We start from the raw sequence: 27,909 nt of genomic DNA on the forward strand, positions 1-27,909 counted from the left end.
CTTACAACAGACTAAAATCTTGGTCAAAATCAGGGTCTTTTATAACGAGCTTAGACTGTATATATATATATATCATTTCTGAAGCTTTGGCATCTGGTTTGAACTGTCAGCGCCACATGTCGACGGAAGATTAGTGCTCGGCAATGCAATTTATTTCGGAGTTAAAAAAAAAAGAGGGGGGGGGGGGGGGGCGGGTACACACGATGTACATGCTTTGGTGTCCATCCTATTTTTTTCGCATCTTCACACATATACACTAAAGATCTAGAATTTCGCTAAAGCAATTGGCGAGGAGATCGAACTATAGGGGGCGCTGCGTTCACCAAAACCAATACCGCCTGCGTGGAAAACAACTCCGGCGTTCCAGTTGGCTGCCGAGTTGTTGCCGCGTTCCCTGCAGGTTTGTTAGAGTATAGTACGCTCTTGTTGCGTACCGCAGTGCTCAGCGCATGCTTTAGAGCCTAGAATCACTTTTCATTGCTTTCCTGCCGAAAAAAAACTCAAATCGCAGTGCATAAGTAAGAGTAGGGAAGAAGTTGACTGCACACGACGTGGTGTGTGGTCGTCACTTTTCAAGCGATGCCTTCCAAGTAAACTACGCTAATAGACGAGGCATGTACGCGCGTAATTCACGCTTGCATCGGCATCCGTTCAAACAGTACATTGTATTTTATAGGTAGTAGATATTCTGCCGGCAACCGGCACAACAAACCGAGCAAAAAAAAAATGCCGATAGTTGTTCCCATTGGGTTTCGTGTAAAAGGAATAGTCAAACCGGGAACTTTTAGTTGTGTGAGTATCTCAGTGGAAAGGTGTCCGTTACACGTGCCGTGGGTCCCAAGTTAAAATCAAAATAGACAAACTTTTTTTTTTTTTTTTTTTTTTTTTTTTGCAAAACGTTTGACGATTTTTGTTTAGTTCTTTTTTAGAATAATCATTGCCGTCCGAAGCTCCCGGCAATCTTTTTTTTTTTTTTCCCCAAGTGGTTGTGCCGGCTGCCGGCAAAATATCCCCACGTTATTTCATAACAGTGCACAAAAGGAGGTTCCTGATACGCGACGCCGTTCCGTCTGAAAATCTTCCGAAGGGATCACACGATCGGGTCGTGAGGCTTCGGAAGCCACCGAGAAGTACTGCTATCATTTGATCACTATTTTATTCCAGGCTAGCTTTTACGCTAGAACATATTAGGTAACAGTATCAGTTCGATATTGCGATATTTACGCAACTGCGTGAATCATTTTGCGTTTCCTATAATTTCGATTGAGCAATGCAAATGTGTGTATGACTAAGTCCTCGCCGGTGCAGAACTCATTGATATTTCATCGTGAACCGTGTACCTTTGAATAACCGATAGATTAAACTGAAAAAGACAACTTGTAACGTTTAATGCCAAAGTGCAGTCTAATTAGCCACATTTTACGCTATAATGTTCACCACCGTGTTCGGCATTCCAAGAAAACGTAATGTAATGACTATTTTGGTTGATGCTTTGGTGAAAATGTCTCCGGGGCGACGCTGCCCTCGATTACATGATCACATTTCAGCACGTCCTCGCCTTCAACGAGGCACCTCTTGCTCTCGCCGATGTGGCTGATGATCGTTGCAAGGGACAGGGACACTGAAAAACAATGCGCGTGTTTCGTGAATACGGTTTCTTCAACCTAGGAAGCGCACGAACATCGCCACACCGCGTCAGTCACGCACGACCTGGCAGCCGGAGCGACGCGGCCGATTGCGAGCGTCTACACGTGGGTTGGTTTTTGCTTCCAACGAGAATGCGGCGACATTTAAAGCTAAGTGAGACAGATGCTTTTCGAGCAGATAAATATTATCCACAAACCTTTCACGAGCCTCAAGTCCTCGTCCTCCATGGCTGAACGAATACTAGCGGCGGGAATGTTATTCCCGCAGAATAGTTCGGACGGCGACCGCTAGCCAGCGCCACCGTTCGATCTATTGATTGAAGCGGGCCGGAAGCGGAACACAACAAAGTCTGCGGGCGACTTATTGCGGAAGGAAGTCCGACCTCACTTTGTTTAATCGTACCATTTCCTTGCTTTCCGGGTGGCGTCGGCGCAGCGAGGCCTATCCCGACTGCCTCATCCAGGACATTCAGTTCGCCTACGACATAAGGGAGCTGGTTGTCCTCGATAGCAACAGGTAACAACCAGTTCTGTGTATAGGCAAGTTACGTCCGCGACCACGATCAAACGGCCTCAAACGGCGTGTGTCTGTAAAGGCTAGATCAAACATTCGCGTTTGACCGTGACCGACTGCGTGGTAACCGCCGAACGAATACCGCCTGAACCCATCTAATCGGGCGGCGGCTCGCGCCACCTATCCAGAGCTTGTAAATCCAACGACTAGAGAACGCACTGGAGCCATCTCTCGGGAATCCCTGCAAGGCTTCTGATTATCGAATATTTTATGCGTCGTTCTTTCGCCTTTTGCTTGAAAAGAGAGAAAAAAAAAAAACAAAAAAACAATCTAACAGTTAAAAGAGACTATTTCTTCTCATAGATAGCGCGTAGATTTGATCTCGCCAATACTACCGGACCTTGAGTCTAGTGACACGGAGATAGGAATGTGTTCCAGGGCGACTCGGTAGATGGCGTATCTGTTCTCCCACCTAGAGTAACTGTATATGCTCGCGCCTGCGGAGCAGAGTATCGCAATGGTGCTCCCAGTCGGCCATGTTGGATCCAAGGCCGCACTGCGGAAAGGGACCGTCACTTCTGCAGGAGACCAGGGGGCGCGGATGGCGTGGCTGAGGCGGCGTGCTGTAGCGTGCGGAGCAGAAAAGATATAGTGCGGCGACACGCCACGCGTGCGCCGTCGTCCCTTCATTTGTCTTCTGGTTCTCTCTACGTACTCAGCAAAACGTAGTAGCCGAAAAAAAAAAAAATGTCGCCCCTTGGCCAGCCGTAGCTGCGCGTTGTTGTCTGGTTCGAGGTGCCCGGATGTGCCAGTTGTGTATCACTCCGCGAGCGTCGCAGACTCGAGCAGCTCGACCGCCCTCCGCGTCGTCTGCTTCCCAGACTTTGCAAACATGTTTTAAAACGTCGCTCACGTTATAAAACAACGAAATTACACTGTACCCAGTGGCTACACATCGCGTTCAATAACCAAGGAACCTTGCAGTTCGCTCGATTTTAGTGCATACGGTGTGTATATTTAGCAAAGGCAAAGCGACAAACATCCTCCTCCTCCCGAAACTCGGCACCTGCAAGGTCGCTTTCCCTCACGGTGGTTGAATCCAGCTCGCCGTACGTGACCGCTTTTCCGCTAATACAGAGTTGGCGCCGCAAGGAAAATGAAAGCGATACTCTGGCTCTGTATCGCATCGACCTGCGCGGTTGCAGCACAGCCGCTCAAACCTGAACGTGTGGGCCAGACTTTACGTCCGCGACTGTACGATCAAATGACCACAAGCATGGCGGGTCAATTCTGATGACGTCACGGCGCCGTGGCCGCGCTGCTAGTCGGTACTGCGCATGCGCAGACGCTTCCCCTCGTGCGACTCCGTGCCATACGTGCTAGATTTTCTACATCACATACCGGAGGCTGCAGCGCAGCCGGGCACAGATTGGACACGAGTGATGATGTCAGCGTTCGGCTGGGACTTGTGTCGTCGCTGATTGGATACGGGCTCCGGCCGAACGCTGACGTAGCGCTCGTGTACAATCAGTGCCCCCCCCCACCCACCCAGAACTGAGTGACTCCAGCAATTCTAACCCCTCTCGCAAAAAAAAAAAAAAAAGAGAAAAAATTGTATTGAGTAATTTTGTAATCGATTACAGGAAGAAAGTAATTGAATTACAAGGATCGTTACTCGTTAAAGGAAGTAACTGAAACGTTACAAAATTACAGTCAAATGTAATCGATTACAAGTAAACCATTACTTGTAACGCGTTACGTACAGGTCTGCCTACATACCTATATCTTGATTCTCCACAAACAGGCACAAATTAATAATGGTCATCAAAAACATTTTTTTTTTTTTTTTTTTTTTTTTTTTACTACGGGTTTTGAGGTGGAAGCGGGTATATATGTTTGCCTCAGATAGGAAACGGCATTAATCGGATTTTCGTCCGCAGGGAGGTGTCGACCCAGGCCAGAATGTGGTGTGAAAATCAAATCAACAGCACCGGCGAGCGGCCCAAGATGAGGCCCTATCAGTTTAGCAGGCTCTGGGTATTCGGCGATGCGTGTGGCTGTAAACGGGTAGGTCCAGATCTTGACAACCATTTCCGAGCAATAAAATACTACTAACGAAAAAACGAAATCAGGTACGCGATTATTTACGATAGACATGTTAATCTCTAAGTAGAAAGAGCCTGCTTGCAGATGGGCACGCTGCAGCAATCATTAAGGTCTTAAATTTTCCGGATAACGTTTCTGTCTAAGAACAAATGAGGTGCATAACACCCAGTCATCCTTCAGAATAACTCATAACAAAATAAATGGACTCTCTAAAAACGTCTTGTTTGGGCGAAAGGAGAAGCGTATTTTACACACCGCAGAGAATAAACTACGTATTGTCGAACACTCCACTCAAGTGTAGCCCTAGCAGCTAGATCCGGATAGCAAAGTTTTAAAAGTTACCGTTCTCCGATTCAAAGGCAGGGACTCAAACCGTAACCGAAACCGGAAACCGTTTAGGAACGAAATTTTTTTCAGTGACCAGAACCGGAAAGAAATCGTTATTTGAAATTTTGAAATTTACCAAAATTATTTACCCGTAACCAATATTAACCGGTATGACACGGAAAAAAAAATTAGTTTTCCTCAAGAACGACTTTGAGGAGGGATCCTGAAATGTCGTGGCCATTTGACAGAGTTACCGCCAGCGAGTGGTGCATCTGGTAATACATTTCCGTTCAATCTAAATTTAGGATTAAGAATACTTAGTTGGAATCAGTGGTCCAAGCTTATAATAATAATTAAAAAAAGTACCTACTTCTAAATCTTCCACACTCCTACAATAGCTAGATGTATATAGCATGTGTCGCTTTTAAAGTATTAACTAATAAAAGTTAGAATTCTGAGATGTCCCTTTAACTCGGTTCTTTCAAAACCACCGATGTTCCGGAGATGTCGCGAACCGGTCGAGGTTCGAGTTCGACCAGGTTCAACTTTTTCGACCTTTTATTGAAAAGTTCGAGAAAGGTCGACTAGGATTCGACTGTTATGCGCATGCGCGATAGGCTGACTTAGTTAGCTTTGGATTGGGTGATTACCAAATTATTAAGTTAAACGTTCTACTTTTAGTAGGGAACACTGTTTGGTTGTTTCGGTAATAAAGCAAAAATAAATTATGTTATTAACTGTTTAGTTATTAGAATTATGTTCCGTTGATTGTAACTATTTATAATATAAAACAACCTACTCCGTAAAAACCATTTCACCAAACCTACACATGCTTGCATCAAAGTCTACCCCCACTGTCCACAAAGTTGAACCCTGTAGAACTTGGTTAAAAGTTCGTGACATCATTGGACCCTAGTTGCAACTTATCTGTAGGAGAAGCTCCGCCTCCAAGCCCCGCAGAAAAATGGCGCAACTATATAAATGCACGATTTTTCTAGCCTCACGAAATTGGACAGCGAGTAACGCGAGACACGTGCGCTTCTATAATTTCTATATAATTTCCATTTGCTTGGAAATAGCAAACATGACGTAGGTATAACAGCGCACAATAACGGAGACTAGGGAAAGGAACGAACAACACAGGGCATAGTTCACAGCTTTCTGTGTTGTTCGTTCCTCTCCTTGTAGTCTCCCTTGTTTTGCGCTTTTGCATTTACATTATGTTGGACTTTCACCAACTAGCCCAGCTCTTAATTTTATTACTTTGTTCCAGATAGCAGTATTTCACTAGAGCAGGGCTATAGTTCTGCTCCTTCCTTTAGTGTGAGCGAAGCCTCTTTGGCATATTTTAGGCTGCAACAAACTATAGCGACGAGAAGGTGCGAATGGTTCTTCCAGCAGCCAGTGGGAACTTTCCGAGGGTTGTTTACAAACGCTGCCGAACAACAAAGTAGCAATGTTTATTTTTATTTTTATTATGTAGAATGCGAAGCGGAGTAACATGTATGCTTGGGTATCAAAATAAATATAGCAAATAGAAGTAGTGAACAAGCGTTGGAGTTAGAAACGTGTGCAACGTTTGACCAATTATAAGTACTAAGACGTTTTTGAGTTTGTGTCATATCTGGGACTACTTTAAACCGTTTATTATAAAACGACTCTCTAGCTTTTTAATAAAACAAATTATTGGAGAAACCAAAAAAAAAAAAAAAACGCTTTTAAAAAACGTGTGATTGGTAATCGAAATCATAAAAATTAAAACCATAAAAAAACTGAAACGAAGCCGATATCAACAGAAAACGGTAATCGTAACCGTAACTGAAACGCTATTAGGGAGTTTTAGCAAGTCGTTTTTCAAGCACACGGTTCCGAAATCACGAACGGTACAGCTGGTCCGTTCCGTGAAACCGTACGTCAAATTCAACATACTTTAGCGAATCGTGAAAGTGGCGCGACCGTGTAAACGATGATGATGATCATGCTTAACGGTGGCGCCATCTTCTAGCAAACATGTGAAACATTCTGCAACGTGTAAATCCGTGGCGGCTCGTGTTTCCGGCGTACGACTGATGTAAACAAGACGGCTGGCGTAACATTTGCCGGTCGGAATTTCAAGAACTGCGATGCTAGATAGAGTAAAAAGTGTCTGAACGACCGTAAAGGTATGTGGTGTGTCTCCGTCATCTTGAACTTGAACGATCGTTCACATTGTGTGCCGTCGAACCCAACGAGCTTTTAAGTCGAACCAAATCATTTCGTCTGCTCGCGGTCGCCACGGCAGCTAGTCTGCCCGCAGATCGCAAAAATTTACTAGCATGCGCCGTTTACAGCATTCACGATCGCTTACCATTGTGAGCAGTCCTCGAAATGATTTGGTTCAACCTCTCAGATGAAGCAGACTAGCAGGACGACAAATTGCCTCCCGCTGTACTAAGCCTAACGCTCGGCTGGGTCGGCGAAGGTGGTCACCGAACCAACCGCCATCTTTTTTTTACCCGAGTCGTGAACGGTGCTGGCTGCGTTGCGGTGACGACTCCAGCGGCCGGAATGGGAGAAACGAACGAGAAGAGCCTCCCGACTCTCCGAACGACTCGCGCGCGCATGCGCAGTGGCGTCGCGGATGCGTTCGAGGGCGAACCGTTCGTGTGGAAACGACCTGCTAAAACTATTCTTCGGTTTCAGTCCCCGTTCAAAAGTTATAAGCGATTTTTGAAAACTTTTAACGAGAAAAGGGAGCTCGCGTTCTTCGCAGCAGACGCCATTCATCTCAGCCTATTCGCGCGCATAGTTAGCCGCCATTTATGAAAATCGAAGAAAACGTTAACTTCTGAATCTTGGAAGTCTGGTCCCAACCGCTAGCGCCACATTCGAGCGAAGACTGAGCAATCGGGATGCGTAATTTTTTTTGCAACAAAACAAAAAATAAAGTTTCTTCTCTTTCAAACACCCAATGTATCAGACGACAAACTCGACATCGATATGTATACCTTTTGCAAAGTCTTGTGGATCGATTACACCAGACATAGCTACGCTTACTATAGCTCTGAATCTCCCAGCAATACTCACTACACTGGTCTCTTTGGTCTCGATGGCAGGAATGGAATTGCTGCGCCAATTGCGCCATGGGACGCCTAATGACTTCTCATGCGTCACACTGATACACGAGTGTAAATAAGAACAAAATTACGCCAAGGTGCGCCCAAGCTGAAAATCTACACGAGCCTCGTCGAAATTAGCCCTCTAGCAGTTTCCGCGAGACAGCCGATGCTACATCCTGGCGTTTGTAGCACACTGCGTCTCGACATAACCTAAAACAAAGTATAGCTGCCGTTGCTGTGTGCTTTTCCGAAGTCCTGGAGTTACTTCATCTGAATAGTGTAAATCCCCCCTATCCGGGGAAAAGTCTCGCCATTCATTGTTGTGGAAATGCTTGAGACACGTGCCGCGCACCACTTCTGGGAAGAACATGGCGTCTAAAATCTCTACATTACAGTGTTCTACTCTCTATATATATATTTACTCAGTGCTGCGCTGTGCCACCATGATCTTCCCAAGGGCTGCAGGTTGCACGTCCCTCGTGCATCCACGCACCTTGCGCTACTTTTCAAACATGAAGGGGCTTTAGAATAGTGGAGCAAACAGCCCCGCCATATTGCGATATACTCAAATGTATTTAAGTTGGCGCGCGCCTCCCTCCTGGCTACTTTCGTGACTATATACGTTTCTACTGTTTACAAAAATCACAGTCCACACGTGCGAAATCACAGTCCAGCCAGCGCTCGCTCGCAATTGCGGCTAGCCAGAAAGTGTGCGTGCATATAGCACACGAAAGCAGCAGTGGACGCGCCCTAATACGCTTTTACGGAAAGGTGTATTGCAAGCCCCCAGCCAGCGTTTGCTCGCCCGGCGGTTCCGAGCAGAAAACTTGGGGACGTAACAAAGGCAAGCGAACAGTGAGGCATATGACGGAGCGAGGTACGAGCTGAAAGCTATTTCTATATACATGCTTGTTTATGTATTTACCTCTTTGCAGGTCGGTTTTATCACGTGTCACACTGTCATGTGCAGTCTTGCTTTATACGTTCCGTGCACTTTTGACGTAATTTTGTGAAAAATGGTTCAAATAAAATGGTAATTGAAACTACCGCTAAGTTCACATGGCGTTATCTGCATGCCATATTCCCATGGGTTTTGAAAACCAGGGGACATTTACCGTCAATTTTAACGTTCTTAAGACTCTTCCGCTGTTCCTTACTCGCTGCAAGAGCTCGTTTCTGCTGCTCTAAATCTGCTCCAAACTGGAGCTTTTTTCCTGCTCCCAAAATTGCTAAAAAAACTGTTTTGCTTAGTTTTATCTTTGCCATGGTCACTGACAGGATGAGAAATACAAATGAGGTCTTTCAGTTCTCGTGGCTCCAGCGCAATCTCGTATCCTTGACGTACGCTTCGGCGACTCGGGGACTTCGAGCATGCACGTGCAGCCAAAGCACGGCGGAAGGCAACGTGCGACTATACAAGACATGCCCAGCATTAGAGAGTTTTAGTTATAGACCGTTACGATGACTCTGACAACGATACTTGGTACTCCGCCACCGCCTTTGCCCATGTATCGTTATCGGGGGTCCATCGGTGGTGTCTGAACGACCTACTAAAGGTCTCTATAATGCTATAGATAGCCTCGAAAACAAGAATGTGAAGCCAGGATGTGGCCGCTGCAACTCCTCGGGTGAACGTCGTCACGGCTGTTCTAGGTGGACGCTCTCGACTACTACCTAAGAGAAGAGTCGGACTATCTGAGGGAGGTGGAGTTGGAGCGCGAAAAGGCACTCGGGAGGCCAGTGGGCTTTGTCTTTGTCACCTTCGAAAGCGAGGAAATGGCCATGATGTAAGTAAACCGGTTGCGCTCCTTCCTGTGAAGATTTTAGTTAACATACCCGACGAAACGGGATACCACAAATCTTATCAGCAAACCGGGTGACGTCGTAAGTGTCTCGATTCTCGAACGTTGCCGCTTCGTCTACATCACAGAACTAAGGTCACACATGGCAGCATACCAACAAACCCACTCATCATTATCAGAATAATAATAATAATAATAATAATAATAAACGTCCTAGGAAGAAGAGTTTTTTTGTTGTTTTTTTTTATTGAAAAATGTACTGTCTAGAAATACACACATTCCCGTTTTGACTTTAAGTCATTTACTTAGATTTGAAATTTCAGCACTCTTGTAACATATGCACCGGGCACAAACTGCTTTGTACTCGCCTTTAAAGCTCAGTCTTTGGAATACGTTTAGTGTTTTCTCAGCTGAATTCAACTAATGGAATTTTTAGATATTTACCTTAGCTGACATATCATAATCAGAGATGTAAGCTGAAGTCAACTAATGGAATTTTTAGATATTTACCTTAGCTGACACATCATAATCAGAGATGTGTAGCCCATCGTCAAAATTGACCAGAGCACCTAATATGGTTTATAGCGGGAAAAGAAAGAAGGCAATCCCGCAAACCAAAAGGGAAGAACCCAGATATATCACGCCAGTGCCCCGATTACTCGCCTCCCAATCCCACGGCCGCTAGCCGTCATTTAGGAGGGGGTTTCTCGCTCATTAACTGATTAGTATCGGTACCATGTGCCCTTCTTAAATTAGCCACTGAATAGCAGGAAGTAGAAATTAGTTCCATAAAACCTAACACCTGCTGTGGCCAATTTGCACAACAGACTGCAAATCTCCGTTCGAAAAGTGCCAGTTAAGATTAATATCTAAAATGCCGATTAATTAAACTTTTAGCTCGCTAAGAAACATGGCACGAGTGTAATTCTCAGTCGTGGACATCACACTTGTACCATGACCATCGCCGCCGCCGAAAACGTTAACATATAACTTAGTTGTTTCAAGTGACTTTTCTTTATTATGTTCGGCCTATATGCTGCAGAATATAGTTTTTAAATTTTCTCCTAATCAAGCTGTCTACCTTGGAACAAACGAGTTAAACGTCTATAAAGGGTGCTGTTCCAAAAAGGGAGTTTTGTGATGTAGATTAAAGACTCGAACAAAAACGAGCGTGCTTTTATTGTTTTGCCACATCTTCGCCAAAGGGTCTGCAAGGACCACAGAACCCAGTGCCAATGCTACTCTCCAAACTCCATGCCGACGTCCAGCATGACCAAGGACCTTCGTCCCAATACTTGGAAGGTCACATTTGCACCTCCGCCCAGCGACATCTTTTGGTGAGCGGTAGCCAAGAAACCACGGACTGCTGCCAACCGGCCTACTATACTCGTTTTCCCCTCAAGAACCGCAGTAGAAAAAGTCCGCCTCATCGCGGAGCATTACTAATCTGCTCCTTTATTTAAAGAATTAATAGCTGTGCTACACAGGCAACTCGAATGCCATTTACAACGAATGACATTTGAGCGGACGGCCAATCAGCGCGCGACATTCCGGGCGTAGCGCATTCCACGCGCGACAGATTGCGAGCTGATTCGCCGATCACACAAATGTCATTCGTAGTAAATGGCATTCGAGTTGCCCGTGTGGCACGGGTATAAGATATATGGAGGTGCATTTTAGATTATATATATATGTTATCTTATCGAGACGTAGACGTTTCGAACTTCAAAAGCGTCTCTTCTTCCTCCGACAACCAAATCTTGTAAAAGAACTACTTCGCGGCGCGTAGGAACAATGCGAAAAACTTGCTCTTTCTTGAGGTGAAAACGAGCGTGGAAACCAAAACTGAGTGAGGGAAACTGGAAGCCACATAACCGATCGACTCGTCCTAGAACATTTCTTGACTTTAACCAGTGCGGTTTTCTAGCGTTTGCTACCAACGAAGTATCAGAAAATCACTTCATACGTGGGACGTTTCTCTCAACTAATCCTATTTGCGTGGTTCAGATACCGTCGATAGGGAGTTTTCGTAGATCGCTTTCGCCGTCCCGCAACGCTCTCCCCAACGATACCCGGGACTCTACAGTCAAGGCCATCGGCGCGCATGTGCAGTAGCGGCTTCTTCGTAGCGGAAGGCTTAGTGGAAAGGGAAACGCGGTCTACAAAAACTCCTTAACAACCTATGTCTCAATTATAATTCAAACTTTTTATTTTAGGGGCATGGCTCCTCCCGAGGCTTGCTCCCCCATTGTCTGCGCTCTTAACCATAAACAAAGCTCCATAGACTCCCGGAAGCAATCCACATTTTGTTCACAAAGCGGTGTCGTTAGCGCTTTTGCAGAAAACATGCAGAGTTAACCGTTCGTTGTTCTCCCTCATAAACAACTCGTTCTCCATTCTTATATCTAAAACTAGTAAATAAACTCCGCAGTAACGGCAATTCAGCCATCTCGGTACCTAAAATCATGGTTGCCACTTGTCTTTAAGTTTTGACTGAAACCGCAGGAAACGCTTTTCTGTCCTCCAGAAATGTTAAAACAGTTCGCGACAGGGCATATCGTCAGAGCTGCCTGAAACCGTGTAACTAAAGCTTAGCAAATCCCGCATTTTCGAATTGCAACGATCGCCAAATGCTCCCACTCTGCACCAACGACCAAAATGGCGGCGCTTACAAGAAAATCGGAGAGTGGAGTGCCGATGCTCTGCACGTCCTTTAATGACTCTGGTGATAATTTCTCGCAGGGAAAATCTGTCCGTTGGCAAGTGGGCCTGGTACATCCGCTCGTTCGTCATCAACTTCGTGCTTTTCCTCATTCTGTTCTTTCTCACAACTCCCTTCATCATCGTGTCCAACCTCGACCGCATCTTTCGGTCTGCGCAGCCAATGGTAAAATATAATTCCGCGCACAAACTCGTTACCCCAACGAAAAAACAATTTTACACCCCGATGGGTGCAAATCAGCTTGTCCACAGCAACACCCCTAAAAAAGATTATGAACCCAATAAAAGTGGAATGCCGGCGATCTTAGCAGCCTTTGATATTTTTTTTACGAGCAACGAGTTTAGAAACAAAAAGCAACACATGCAGTTTTCACATGCACAGAAACAGCAAATATATACTGACGCAATGAATCGCAGTGTATTACTCGAAAGAGGGCATAAGTGTCTCCGGAACAGCGGTTTTTTTTTTCTTTACGCCCTTAAAGGTGTCAAATGTCTCACTATGTAATTGTACTGTTTGAAGGGTAAACAGCATGTTCGTTGTAACAGCACATGTACATAAACCAGTAATTTCCAAGAGTAAGGCATCTGCGCATACCCAATTCCCTAGAGGGTAGCCTGACATGGACGTCAGGAACCATGAGTTGGAGTAAGTCCTTTCCTGTTTGAAGGGGCGAGTTGGCTCTTGTATTTCTTTAATCTCATCAGAGATTTTTAGGTTAGACTGTTGTATACTTGCCTCCTTTACGCACAGAATCCATTTTTCTCCAAGTTCCTGCCGACCATGATGCTCTGGCTGGTGGCTGCTGCGATGCCCGCTATGGTCACCATGTCTGACGTTTTCATAGCACACTGGACCAGGTCAGTCCAACTTAAATATATTTCGCAGCACTTTGCTAAAGTGATTAATATGGAAGTGGACGCTGGGTGTCACAGCATATCTTATAATTGAAGAATTTAATGTCCAAATATATAAACAAACAAAAATGTCAAGGTTTTTTTTTCGTTTGTTTGTTTCTAACAGGTCATCAAGAAACCACTCCGTTATGAGGAAGATATTTTTGTTTCTTCTGTTCATGGTCCTTATTCTACCTTCGTTAGGCCTAACAAGGTGAAAATAAAAAAAAAAAAAAAAAAAACGAAACTTAATTCCGAGTACTGCATGACAGTTCGAGTGCACCTAACAATCTCAAGTTCATACGGCTAATTGGGTTCGATGACGTGTATCGCGGAGTAAGTTTGCCTAACGTTTGCTCCTCGAATTTGCATTGGCGATTTTTAGCTGTTCAAACGTTTCATAAACGTGATTATTTCCCTTGCAGTGCTGAGGCATTCGTCAACTGGGCATTTAGACCGAGCAATCAGACCGAATTTTGGAAGTAAGTTGGCATATATGAAGCTTAGCTAACTCAATTAATTTTAAAACTCAAATTGCACATGTTTAAGTTTTTGAAAAAAAAAAGTAATGAAGATTTCCGTACAGGAATTCCCCCACGTTGATGCATTGTCTTGACAACCGTGAGACTTCTGCCACGTCATTACTGGTGTTCTTTCGTATTCAAGTCGAACTAAAACGTGGAACACACGGGCGGATGGAGAGCTCCGCGTTCGCCACACGAACTGCTTTCCCATGAATTTACTATCAGATACGAATGAAAAGGGAACAGCGGAGCGCGTGACCTTCGATACATGCTGCGCAACCGAAAGCAAAGAGGAACTGATAAAAGTCCGAAGTGCATAGAGGGGCTACAGGGTGTGCACATATTAGAGTAGACGTGCACCCTCGCAGACCAGTTGCTAGTTGCCTCTATGTATCGCAGCATGTATCGAAGACCACGCGCTCCGCTGTTCCCTTTTCATTCGTATCCGACAGTACACTCCGCGACGCTGTCAGCGCAAACAAGACATCGCAGGTTTTCTGTTTTGCTCCCAGTATTGAAGGATTGTCATCAAAACTACTACCATTGTGGTGGAGAGTGCTTAGTTGACGTACTATAGCCTAAGTGGTGAATTTTGATGCCTGCCAGTACCCTTTCAAAGTAAAACGCGGAAAAATGAGTCGTGTTCGCGCTAAAAGTGTCGCGCAGTGTACCTTGTAAAAGAAACGGATCTTCTGGTGTGCAGAAAAGTGTTGTATAACTTTGTCATGCAGAGCCGCTGCTGACAGCACTCGACGCTCTTTTCTCCACCAGGTGCCTCTTTCTCCCAGACAGCGGCGCCTTCTTCATAAATTACGTAGTCACCTCCTCGTTCGTTGGCACCACAATGGAGCTCATTCGCTTCCCACAGCTATGCCTCTTTATCCTGTACACCTTCATGTCACGGTCGAAAGCAGAGACGTTCGCTGTTCAAAGAGTGAGTGCGAGTATTCCCTAACTCACGTCGCCGAACAACAGCTAAATGGCTGAAAACCTAGACACAACATACGTACATGGGACGCTGGACATTGTAACGTCTGGTAGATATCCACAGAACGTGGATATCTACGAGTTTGCTGAATTCGTGTCTTGAAAGTTGGCTTCTGGTTTTTAAACACGGTAGATCGTTCCAAAACTAAACGCTTCCGCATACACCGTATCGTTATCGTAATTACAGGCACGACCTACTAAAGCTCCCTACTACCTTTGCAGTGGAAACGTTATTTTCAGTTGATTTTTACAATATATCATCAATCAAGAGTCAGACTTCCAGTGTCTTTGCTCTTGTATGGGTGAATTGGAAGGGCTGACAAAGGGCGCATTCCTTGAAATCACTAAAACATTAAGCGGTTTGAAACATCCATGTAGTTCCAAGATGTCAAGGTGCTTCAAGGAGACTAACAGGCTCTTTTGAGTTTCTGAAATTGATATACACCAAAAGTGTCACATTTAACGTCTTTTTTTTTTTTTTAGGAATATGCCCTTTTTTGTGGTGGCCCTTCATCATGCTATTGCTTTCCCATTTCACAAGGAAGCCACTCGGGACAGATATTGTACAAGAATTTGAGCGAACTGCACGCGATAATGTAACTGGATTTAATGACTGGTTAATCAAACTCATATCGAGCAAGCGGATGCAATTCAGATGGCACTTCGTGATATCCATTATTTTCTGCAACAGTCCTATTTGTTACTTGCCCAGTTGTGACAGACAATGTACAGGCTGTCACAAAAGAAAATTTACACGGTCTTTTTACCGCAAAAATGAACTAGGCATCGCCGAACGCTAATTCTCCGCCCAAAGGTAGCGCTAGAGGTCACAACCAGATGCCAAAGTTTCAGCCCGATCCGATAACTTAATCAAAAGTTGTGTGATTTTCTGAAAATTTCAACGGGAAAATGGCGGCCGATGGAGTTCTCAAACACATGGGGCTCTATGGCACCAGAAACAGAAAAGGGGCCAAAAATGGGCTCCATTTTCCCACTGAAATTTTCAGAAAATCACTTAAAACTTTTGATTAAATCATTGGATCGGGCTGCAACTTTGGTACCTATGATTGTGACCTCTAGCGCTACCTTTGGGCAGAGAATGAGCGTTCGGCGATGCCTAGTTTATTTTTGCGGTAAAAAAGACCGTGTAAATTTTATTTTGTGACACCCTGTATATGGCTTGCAAGTTCGTCTGCTCCTTGCCCACCTCGTGTGTTTGTTTACCCCCCAAACGCGCCCACATGCTTGTTTTTCCCCCGACCTCAACCAATCACGCGTGATCTTGGCTGCCTCGTCATCGCGCTTTCTCTATGTTGCCCTTGCGTTCCGACGAGCGAAGGATGCATTTTAGAAGACTTGCTCACCGTATAAAACTGCCTAAATCAGTTCAATCGAAAATTTCCATCGGGGAAGCGGAAACAGAAAACAGCGAACTCACCTGTGGCGGGAAAACGAATCCAGGCTAGACTGCAGCGAAAAGAGTAAGGGGAGTGTGTATATACAATTGTTGTATTTGCGCTTTGCAGGCGTCTCTGTTCGAATTCCATTTCGGCGTCCACTACGCCTGGTACCTACTCATTTTTGCGATCATCATGGTCTACAGTTTGTCCTGTCCTCTCATCGTACCTTTCGGCAAGTTCCGATTAAAATAAGTAAAACATAATCTAATAAAAAAAAAAGGAAAAAAAAAAAAAACTTGGCCGATTACTGGTTGATAACATCACGATACGGGCCAAACAGAGCCCTCTGGTATCTGGGAGGGGCAAAGCGTCGACAGCGCGTGTAGACGCACAGCGGCGAAATCCGCAACCATTTCATCTGCTCGGAGGCCCTCTAGCTTTGCGCAACAATGAGACCGGTTGTCGGCCGTCACCACAAAGAGGCATAAAAAACGGTTTCTGTGGCGATTAGTTCAGTCGGCGACATCAGGCGCCCAAAGCTGACCAATGCCGAGACGATGCCCTTCTGGCGTCGCTCGATTGCCCCAGTCTGGTTGTAGCGTTGGAAGTGAAGCCTAAGTACGGTCACTCCATCTCTTGTTACGAGAACGACGAATCCTTTTTACGAAAAAAGAAAAAAGACCTAAATCTGTGCCAGTGGTTACACTGCAAATCTTCCGAGGTCGCCAGCACGCGACGGCACTTACCTCCGAAGCCAATCACACTCTACGATGCTTGAACCAGACTTCCTTGCTTAGAGGCACGCTAAAGTGAAGTTTGAGATAGGTTTTTGCATCAAAAAAGACAAACCTACACGTGCTAAACGCCCTAGGAAAGAAACAAAAAATAGCGTTCTTTCAATTACCGTATTAAAATTATGTTTAAAAGTAGAAATTTTACACGGCGCACACGATCTACATGAATTTTTTTTCTACATTGTTTATTATGTCAAGACGAATTTTGTGAACGGTAGAATAGGTTAACTTACGACTTATGTATGATACCAGCTTTTCTTTTTTTGTGTTTGCAAGTTGATAAAGCAGGCATTTGTCAAGGTGTGCTGTGTATAATTGTTACGTTGGGGTTAGGCACTAAGTGCAGATTATAGACAGCGTGCAAACTAAAAATAAATAAATAAATGCATGTTTGTAGGATAGAGTACTATCGCGGGAAGTCGCGTGGCCTTTTAGAGGGACACGCCTCATACGGGGTTGGAAATGACACAGGACACCAGCTGAAAGGCTTTCTTTTTATTTGGCTACGTCAACCCACATAAATGCGAGCACACTACACGCTCCAGTCAGATCATAAAATAAACAGGTCGACATGTAAGCATAAGAAAATGCTTATTCGCCGGCGTCTGTACTTCGTTTCATCTTACGTGCGGATGCACCCAACGCTACGGGCTGACGGGACCAATCAGATACCGCCAAAAACGCAGCATCATGCTGTTCTATCATCGTTGCACCAATCATAAACAGAAAAGGCCTAGTGACTGGCGCTGTTGGCGCTGCTTGATTGAACCTATACCTCGTAGCGTCGGCTGCATCTGGACGCAAGCTGAGACGAAGCATGGCCCATCGAAACGCCCAAAAAGACACGTTTACCGTCTGATACATTATTTTACATTCCCCGCTCATAACTTCAGTACGTGACTCCGCAAGAATCAACACAAAATACGAAGGCGACAAACCTTGAGGCGAAAAACCTTGAGCAGATTCGCTACGTAGCGATGTGTTCATAAGAAACAAAGTGTCAATAAAGTTAGGTGTTTCTTTTTTTTTTTTTTCTCAGAAAGACAGTGAGGAGCTAGAACATTTTATAGTTATCTTAACCGTATATAGTTATGGTTGATGAAAAAATTATACAACTCTCATATTTAGATGGCACTATATATAAACTTTGTTGATCTGCAATAGGTTAACAAAATGTCCCGCTTCCTTTTTCAATGCAGGTCTGGTATACCTTTGCTTCAAGCACAGCGTAGACCGCTACAACATCTACTTCGTATACAGCCCTTCCAAAACGAACAAATACATCCATGCGACAGCCATAGACTTCGTAATCTTGTCGCTGATCTTGCTCCAGCTCACGCTCTTCATATTCTTCTTCCTCAGAGCAGGTCAGTTGTCAATGCAGAGCGGAAGTTTGTCCGCTTCCTCCACAGGGGATGCGATGATGTGAGAACGCCGAGCTCTTATTGGCTGATTGAAAAAAATGGTCGGTAGACCTCAAGGCATCTAGAATTGAGGCCACCGACTATCCTTCCAATCAAAGCCAATCAGAACTCGGCGTCGTTCTGACGTCACCACAACCCCTGCGAAAGAAGCAGACGACTTGCTGCTCACATATCAGCGGGTCCAGAACAGAATGCGAAGAAAGACAGTTGAAGATATAATGGAATTGAACCGTCTGGAAATCTGAGACTGGCAGGCAACATTTTAACGAGAGATAGCTCCAGCAACGCAAAGTTAAAGGGGCGGGGCGGGGGGGGGGGGGGGGGGGGGGGAGCTTTGGATTTTGGCCAATTGTGGAAATTAGTCTATATTTAGAAAGTTAAATAACATAAAATAACTTTTTCTTGCGTGTGCTGTTGAAGTAATCGAAGGTTGGAGCCAACTCTCACACCGCCTTTCGAGTGGGGTGCACAGTATCTAGAATGGGACCTACCACGTTGGGTCCTGACTCGGGGATCCCCAGGCCACCCTCTGCGGTTGTCAATCTTTGAATATCCGATTCAGCTACAAAAGAGCACCGCACCCCCTTAGCGTCGTGGAAGGTTCAGCGAGAGATCGTGACAAATGAGAGTTTGCCACGGGAAAGAGGGGAAGGTTAACAGCGAAGAAGAAATACTTTTGTTGACTTTCGTTTGATGGCACCACATAAACTTGTGTACTCCCAATGGTGTGACACTATGGTTCACATGACCACCACGTTCAATTGCAAAATTTAGATTTTTAAAGATATTTTTTTTTGCAATTAAGCAGCGGAATTTCATTATTTCGGGGGAACGTGGTGCGTTTTTTCACAGTTGCGCCAAGATAAGCAATATAAAAATACAAGCTGCAAACTGGTTTAGTGTTGAAATCATTGCAGTGCCCCTTTAAGCATCAGCAAAATGTTGGCCGCCAATCTGGGTTTTTTAAAAGGTTCCTTCTCAAACACAAATAGAGGGAGTTATGAGAATGGTGAGGATGACAATGATTATATGTTGCAGCTTTGTGAACACAAATGTACTTTGTGCCCCAGCCAACAACAGAAGAAAAACTCAAGTCTGGAGCTGTTACGCCACCTGGTGAGCCCAGACAGGCACGGCGGTGGCACAGGGAGCCTCGCACACTAGATTGAAAATTGCCTCCTATGAGGTTATGCTGCAACAACGAAAGCACGATGGCAATTCTCAATAACCACAAGTACAGTAAATGTGCGCCAGACTAGAGTACCGACCATGTTTGTCAGTTCCACATGGCAGCTGATCAGCTGAGATAACGCAGACAGAAAGGCAGTCAAAATCCAGATGGTCTGTCACAAACCAAATTCAAAAGCAGTAAAAAAAACATTTTTTTTTATTTGGAGGGATGTTGTTTTATTTAGATTAGCAACTTTCACTAAGGGAAGAAGCCACCATCTCGTCTATAAGTACTTCTTTCAGGCTGCACACGTAATGAGCACTGTTGCCAATTGATGGCAATAAGGTTCACATTTTATTACAGTAGCAAGCACTTGCTAGATCTCGAACTTCAGGATGTTATACCTCAAACCAACCGAATGCAAGATGGCAACAGTATTAATCTTCCATTGTGCAGGAAGTAGCAACGTAACCCTGGTGACCTGCATCATCTTCCTCATGTCCTTCATCATGTTCCTGGGCCACGCCATGATGAAGTGCTTCCGCGACTTTGGCCCGATTAAATACGTGGTGAGTCGCTGCCACTGATGTCTACTGTAGTAGGCTGTATCACAAATCGAGGCTTGTTTTGCTGGGGTCGAGTGGCACCACCGGCGGCCATTGCTTGACACCAAGAAAAACATTAAACATTGGATAAATGTGAAAAAGTGAGATCCCTCCAATTTGTATCATAATTTGGACGACCAAACTTCGATGAATTTTTCTAGGAATGGTGAGAAATTTTTGTGTTGCGATGCCAATACTTCCTACATTAAAGTCTTGGGGCGAAAAATATTTTTCTATCCACCGTTGACTTTCTCCACGGGCCCCACGAGCAGCCAGTGGGAGCCGCGCCGTCATGCAAGCAGCCAGAAAGGTTTGCTTCGACGCCATGCTCTTCTATATTTTTACTACGAAGGGTTGCGGATTGCGTTTGATGCATCCATTTTGATTCCCAATCAAAGTAGACGACGTCTGATAACAAATCTACTCTTGCTCGCTAAAGTAACTTATCTGTTTTTAAAACATTCTCATAAGAAACTGTATTTGTGCTGCGAGTTATTTCAAGTGGAAACGGAGGTTTTGAAGCATGTCGACGATTTGAAGAGTCGAGCAGACGACTTCTGGAGATCGCAGCAGATAGCAGTGGTTGGCACGCTGTTCGTGTGATTTAATAACCTCCTCTGCAGTTTCCGCTGACTGCAAAGTCTTTACTATTTCTGTAAAACCTCATAAAAGTTTCTTTGCAAGATGGAAGCTTTAAAAAGTTCATTTTTATTCATTCCTCTTATAGATTTGCATGTATTGCCTGGTGTCAAGTAATGGCTACCGGTGGTGCCACCGTTGGGCTCCCATGCGCGATCCAACCTACCCCAAGAGATCCGTGGTTGCTACCAACGTTGGCCGCTACTGATCATAGCTCTCGCTCTCAAACGCGTGGTGTACAAGATTCGCAGCAGTCGTGCCCCAGACCTGCAACGTAGCCTAGGAACAAGCTACAAGCCCCCCCCCCCCCCCCCCCCTTCCTCAAAAGAAATCGAAACTGTATGTTTCTGCTTGCTTAGTGGGTTTTAAAGGGATGCTGAACCAAAGAATTTAGTGCCCGTAATAAGTGGCGCACGTTCTTTCCACCAGCCAGCAGCCGCCGGTGTGCGCGAGCACACGCAACAAAAATGACGTCACAGACCTCCATTCGCGGTTGAGAGGACAATGAAATGCATGGGCTTCGGACTAAAGGAGAATAAAGACAGGCTTTTCATCTCTACAAGTGAAAGCTACGTGCTTGTTAGACCAATTCATCGCTTACTTTTTACACCAGGCACCACTGTGTAGATGAAAAACTTGTCTTTATTCTCCTTTGGTCCGAAGCCCATACATTTCACTGTCATCTCAACCACGAATGGAGGTCTGTGACGTCATTTTTGTTGCCTGTGCTCGCGCACACCGGCGGCTGCTGGCTCGTGGAAAGAACGTGCGCCACTTATTATGGACACCAAATTCCTTGGTTCAGTAGACTACATTTTAGAGAGCAGCTCTTACGCGCCCGTTCCCGGATTGAGCGGTGTCGGCTTTCCCGTCGGCGTAACAACACGCGTTGCATTATGGGACGTCACAGTTTCCCTGCAAAATTTAGCGGGGAAACTGAATTCGTGTTGAAGCCATGTGACTGACGACAGTTTTATCGCTAAATTTAGCGGGGGAACTTAACCCGCTAAATTTAGCGAAGCAAAACTTTCAGTCGAACCACGAGGTTTGACAAAAATTTGCGGCATCTCTTCTTAAAACATTGTTGAGTGTATGCACCCTTCAGATGCAAAGGCACTGATCCAAAGCACGATTTGGCAGGCGGCCAAGCGGAAGATGTACGGACAGCGGCCGAGCCCGCGCAAGATGTCCACGGTCACCGTGGCCCCCAGGTCCGCCATCAAGAAAAAGCGCCACGTATCCATCTCGCGGGCGCCCAATCTGTCCCCGCTGCTGAACGACGTGGAGACGCAGGGTCAACAGACACCGACGCAATAAATACGAATGCACACACACTCTTAAACACGAGCACTCAAATATCATTTAGAAATAACTAGCGCCACCTGGTGGTAAACATGGTTCGAGGATTCCCAGGATGAAACAATGCGCGCACAAGGAAAGGAAATAAGCGGAACATCGAAGCGGCATTTCTAGCCAAATGGTTCCTGATCACCTAAAAAAGCGGCAAAAAATACACAAGCAACAGCGGCGCTGCACTGACCATAGCTATGAATTTGATGGTGACAGATGAATCCTTGAAATAGTTGCTTTTGGAATGCACCAGACAGCTCATTCTAAATGGTGGACACAATTAGATACGGGTTTGAAGGCGACAGACGATCCTTGAAACATTTGACTTTGGCATATGCACCAGACAGCTCGTAACAAAATGGTGGTTGACGCCAGAAAAAACACTCCTTAGAGATTGATTTTTCTTTCTTCAATAAAGTGTTGCAAGTAGTTCTTGTGTACTTTTTGGCGTTTTTTGAGACGGTCTTAGAACGAATTTTGTGGAAACATATAAGCCACATTGGCAGAAAAAGGGACATCGGAAGGATCTGGCCTCCTTTGTCGAGGGAGTGTCCGTGCTCATTTGAGCACATGCTAATGGATTTTCATACCGCAACCTCCTGCACCGGCGATTTTTGTTTAACGGTTTTTCACTTCTGTTGCAACCAGCTCAAAAATACCTGCCAATGTTGTGCAGGAAATCTAAACATCAAGGATGAGAAAAACAGTCACTGAACTTTACAAACTCTGAGCAGTTAAGCTAGCAGACACTGGTTCAGGGCAGGTGAAAACCAGTAACACGGACAAAGCTTCAACAAGTGAAAGCAGTTATTTCCAACAAATGGGGTGCCTTCTTATGTCACTACTTTAAAACAGACCCCTACCCATCAAGGCACCCAACACAGCAACTTGATGAAAAGGCTGACGCAAAAGAGCTGCAATGGGTTGTTGACTCTGCCAAAAAAATATTGGATGACCCGGATTTTGAAACATTTGCAAGTCACTGATGAGTAAAATGTATCTACTCATCAATGGTTCTGGTATAATGCATTCACCTTTAAGCTGCAAGTGTGGTGGGATCTAGGGACTCGCCTGACCAATCAACCGCGTCCCTTTTGTCACCTGACCCGGCTCCCTGTGCATGAACAAGGGCGGGAGCATGACCACGAGGTGAAAGATAGACGCAAGAGCTGACCAACAAGCATTCCACTGTGCTGTCGGCGTAGGGGTGAACGAAGTGTAGTGTACCTTAATTCCATAGACTTTTGAGGATAAACTTCCCCTACCCTGGTGGACATTCAAACAGTCATTTTCATTTCATCAGCACCCAAGAATCTCGCACTTCCGGGTAGAAGGTTGCTTGCGAATCAGGCTTGGACCTGGGGCTAAATACTGTAAACTGGATTCAGTGTCCACGTTTTACCGAAAACTGAAAAAGAGCTCGCAAAAAAAGAGATCTGCTGATTCAGTGCCAAGGTTGGCAATCATCATTTTAGAATCCTAATCAACCAGCCAACGAAGTTGGCCTCGTGACCTTTCACTTTTCTTACAGCAGAGTATTACAGTTGTTTCAGGCAGCATTTTCTTTTATTAAATTTTATACAAGGACACTTTTCCCAAGTCATCATCTGCTACTTTGACCATTTTTTTACGCTGGTCAATTCTATACATACCACGAGTCGGACCAAATATTTTTCACCAGGAATTCGTGCATCTCTGTTAGGTGAAGAGGCAAAATAAAATGTTAACTTGTAAGACATTCACTCCACAAGTTTCCATTACCCTTGGAATGATCAGGCAACAGCACCTTTCTGAATACAAAAGTTCACTTACCGAGAGCCCATAACAAATGAGAAATTTGACTCGTCTTGCATGAAACGACGACCAAGTGTCCAAAGCCACCAACGGTAGGCTTAGCACAACAGACAACCAAACTTCACTACTGATGACAAGCAGCAGACTACAAGTGCATCAGCATGCCTCTTTTACAGCTAAATGGTGTTTCTTGTGAGCTAATGCTATAATTCTCAGGGTGTGAAAATTGTTACTCTCATTGCTTGCACGCTTAGAATAGATAAAGCAGTTGATTTGGCACTTCCACAACATCCCTGAGAAAACAGCTCTAAAAACCTCTTGCTGCCAACACTGTTTCATCTTCTGCCAAGTCAACTGTCGAGAGGCAACGTGCAAACTCCTGGCTCTAGGGGTTATCGTGCTTTATGTGCACGATAACCCACAACGTGCAGCAAGCAAATCGTATTTGTTCCAATCAAAACCCCAATGATAGTTTTGTGCCGTATTCATTGCATGTGGTCATCGCCACGATCACCAATGTTAAGGTGCATTCACGCTGGCATTCGAATCTCAACCGCAAAGCAGATCTGCTCGTTTTTATCGTCAAATGCACGTGAAATTGTATTAGATTTTCAGCCGCGTTCGCAACCGTTTTGCGAATGCGGTTTAACTGCCAGTGTGAAAACGGCGTTAGTCCTTCGTGCTATGTCTCTTTAACTGTGTTAAAATTCCTTTGCAGATCTCCAAGCACAATGCACACATTGTGCTTAGTGTCTTGTGTCAAAGCTGTGACATATCTTTATCATAAGCTCTACCAGTTATTATTTTGTTGTGAATATGGCAAATATTCTATTCATCTCTATTTATGTCTGGTGTGTTCTCTCGGTATTTTTTTAAATGTCCTAATTAGCTGAATGCATAATTTCCAAACATACATATTTATTCACCTTAGTTTTATTTTTTAATATAACTTGAATGAATGTACTTAAACGGCTGTCGACTTATTTATATTTAGTTTTTCGTTGTTTATTTTTGCCTATTTATTTTCCGGACCTCGAGACTGCCAAAACATTTGGAGACCCCTGTTTCAAGGAAAAGAAGTCGCAAAAATTAGCAGCAAAACAATCAACATTTCCAACTGTCATGATTGTGCAAGATGGAAACGATCCACAATGTTAGGTGCCGGGTTGCACCGCTCTTTAACGCTCCCCCCACGCGTTGCTTGAAAACGGGGAATAAAGTGGCCCAGCTAGAGGTTTGCTTGATAATCAAACTTCTCCTGTTAATCCCTGCTTGTGCACCCTGTGTCAGCCGCGGACAAAACATTGCTGTCGCCCAATCCAGAATTGTGCTAAAAGAAACGTGGGGCCTTTTCTGAGCAAATTGCAAGACTCCCGTTAGAAATAATGTCTGAATGTGTACTGGCGAGCCGTGTGGAGTCCGACGTCACTGAAGCAATATTAAAGGGACTTCAAAGCCTCCAGCTGGTTGCAAAAAAACCAAACGACACCTCCCCGCACGCGATTATCTCCTTAGAATGAGACAACCCTAAAGGTGTGCGAATATTCGACTTTCAAATTCAAATCGAATAATAATCGTCCAAATAATTCTATCCGAATTCCTAGCATTCGAGTTTTCGAATAATTCAATACATGGAATATTGGTACTGTTGACAATATAATTCGGGTTTACTCGGAAACGCCGTTCATGTGGTCAAAATAGTTTGCACGTGCCTCCATTGGATGTAGGTCGAGCCTGGATTTAGTGGCCTTAACAATGTGACAGAAATTTGTTCGTTTCTCTGTTCCTCGATCAAAGCGGTTGAGAAACACAGCTTCTTGGATGCGTTCCATAAGAAACCGAAAACCATGCGCGTCGCCAATAATTTGAATAGGCCCTTCTGAAAAATCCCAGGAGACCTCGCAGCAAATGGGAATTGTGGGGCTTTTTCGATGTACGGTCAGCCCACTCGAACGCTTTGTACATTCTGGTAGCTACGTGGTTCATTTTCTCCCATCAGTAAGGGCTCGAAACGCTAAAAAAATAAAGCAAACACAAAAGGAAAGAACAGGAGGAAATTCCCCCTTTGCTTTCCTTCTGCCTTCTCTGTGTCCTAAAACCACAAAATGTTAAGCCAACATAAACTTCGTTCTCGACTCCTGGATAATCCATCTCGCATGCCGTACGTCAGAATGTCACAATACGTCAAGCATACCGTGGGGGCGCTACATATTTCCGGAAAGGTCTGTTCAAGGATCTTCCGTTGCCTGCACCCAACTGTGTGGACTCCGAACCTATCCTTGATTATTACATCCATAATCAAGAAATTCTTATGAAAATACAAATGACAGCTATTGCTCTCTTGGGCCAGGAGGCTCGAAAGTACAAGGTCTGAGGGAGCCCTTAGTTTCTCAAGCCTCCCCTCAAGCTCCCTCAGGCTCTCAATCCTGGCACTTTGCTCATCGTCTGGAGGGCGATGCGAGATGTTGCCCGATTGAAATGGTTCCTCCATATCTACCTATCCATTGCTCCAGTACGCTGCAGATCCCTACACGAAGGGTGGGACACTTCCTGCGGCTATGCTTCAAGTTTGTCATTTAACTGGGGTCATTCACCCTGTTTGGATTTGTGCTAGCCTCCCTTCGTTCTGCGTGCCCTGCGGGAGAAAAAACACAATAGGACTTTTTTTCTCATCTGTGAATTTTTTTGTTTAGTCAATATATAGAATAACATCTCTGGCATTTATATTCGATTCAACCATTATTCAACACTATTCGATTCGAGTTGAAGTTTCACAATTCTCACACCTCTGATAACAACCCATTGCCTATGGTGTTTTTCGGGTTTTCTTTCTTTTAAAGCTAACAGCTCCTTTTCTTCAAACTTGGACAAGCCGGACTTGGATTACTCATTGCCAAGAGATAATTCTATCACCATTTATTTTAAGGGGCTTGGCCAGCCAGATAAGGGGAAAAACGTAGGGCTCTAGGCAAAGGAAAAGCCAGCGTGAACAAACAAGAGCTGGTTTGTTATGTTTTTTTAACAGTGTTTATTTTGAACACTGGTTAGCCGGGTTGAATATATAATTTCATAGTCCCTCTAAAGCCCTTTGCATGCTGTGCCAAAGCATCTCCTAGTCCAGTGAAAAGGAGGGTCCTTCTAAATATTGTAAAGCAAACCTCGCCCGACACACCATTTTCCAGCCAGCAGCGCTGCAAGGAAGATGTACTTCGTCCCATGATCTTTAAGCTTTGTAGAATAGTGGCACATGGCAACATGTACCTGATGCACCTGTTCGTCTTGCCATAGCTTAGGTAAGGACGGACATAAAATAGAACTCTGGCAGTTATCTCACAAGCTTATCTACTAGGCCGTAGAAGAACTGCCGATCTTCAGTTGGCATTGAAATCGTAGGTTTGTAAATTGCGGCAACACGTCGGCACATACTGTGGTTAAGCTTGGGACCATTTTCAGCGGCACCACTGTGGGAACCCAGGGTCCAGTCAGTTTCAGCCTTGTCACTGTCACCCATTGGAACAGCTGTCTTTCTTTCCTATACCGTCAACTCTAAACAATGTTATCAAGAAAAGAGCCAAACTGTCAGGAGTTCAACTCAAATGATCACTACTAGAAGTTCCAGGGTCGTTTTGATAAGAACAAGAGACGGAACGCAGTAAGACAACAAGCACATTCAGTCGACTCTTGGCCGTAGAGCTACGTCGTCTCTAATTTCTGGTCGAGACGTTTGCGTCAATTTTCCAATCCACCGTCTTCGTCAACGACTCGAGAGCTCAAAGCGATTCGTGAGCCCAAGTAGAAGAGAAAGCAAAAAAAATAAATAAATAAATAACACCTGAAAAGCGTCAATGACACATAAATTGAGCACCTTGTCAACACTGATCAATCGGCCAGATTTGGCAAACGAAACTTACGTTAGGCGCCACCTCTTCGTCTTGATGGAGTTATTTTCTTTGCCAACTGCTCTTTGTTGTAGACCAGGCGCGCTCCCAGCTTCTTCATTCTTCCTTTTCTTGAGCCTTTTTTCTGAATTGCCATGCAGTATTAAGTCCGTCCAGGCCCTTACCTATGGGTCGGTGCCACCCCATAATGCCGCCACCAAATCCAAAGGGC

General features: G+C 44.8%; 1 protein-coding gene across 6 annotated transcripts in view; it reads left to right on the forward strand.

Annotated features, from left to right (window-relative positions):
- The window catches only part of LOC8026458 (calcium permeable stress-gated cation channel 1), a 43,707-nt gene extending 21,710 nt beyond the window's left edge, over window positions 1-21,997 (forward strand). For 3 of the 6 annotated variants that reach the window (XM_042293432.1, XM_042293433.1, XM_042293429.1), the window contains exons 9-21: window positions 2,083-2,163; window positions 4,101-4,227; window positions 9,345-9,478; window positions 10,699-10,830; window positions 12,236-12,380; window positions 12,969-13,075; window positions 13,239-13,325; window positions 13,537-13,593; window positions 14,407-14,569; window positions 16,149-16,254; window positions 18,016-18,183; window positions 19,868-19,980; window positions 21,796-21,997. In XM_042293432.1, coding sequence (XP_042149366.1) covers window positions 2,083-2,163; window positions 4,101-4,227; window positions 9,345-9,478; window positions 10,699-10,830; window positions 12,236-12,380; window positions 12,969-13,075; window positions 13,239-13,325; window positions 13,537-13,593; window positions 14,407-14,569; window positions 16,149-16,254; window positions 18,016-18,183; window positions 19,868-19,980; window positions 21,796-21,972 — 1,597 coding nt within the window. In that variant the 3' untranslated portion in view covers window positions 21,973-21,997. Of the gene's footprint in view, window positions 1-2,082; window positions 2,164-4,100; window positions 4,228-9,344; window positions 9,479-10,698; window positions 10,831-12,235; window positions 12,381-12,968; window positions 13,076-13,238; window positions 13,326-13,536; window positions 13,594-14,406; window positions 14,570-16,148; window positions 16,255-18,015; window positions 18,184-19,867; window positions 19,981-21,795 lie in introns of those variants that run through there. The other 3 variants (XM_042293430.1, XR_006078289.1, XM_042293434.1) reach the window with 3 other exon arrangements.
- Window positions 21,998-27,909: the final 5,912 nt, after the last annotated feature.

Source organism: Ixodes scapularis, unplaced genomic scaffold (genome assembly GCF_016920785.2).
Source record: "Ixodes scapularis isolate PalLabHiFi unplaced genomic scaffold, ASM1692078v2 PGA_scaffold4__175_contigs__length_147842914, whole genome shotgun sequence".
Lineage (NCBI taxonomy): Eukaryota > Metazoa > Arthropoda > Arachnida > Ixodida > Ixodidae > Ixodes > Ixodes scapularis.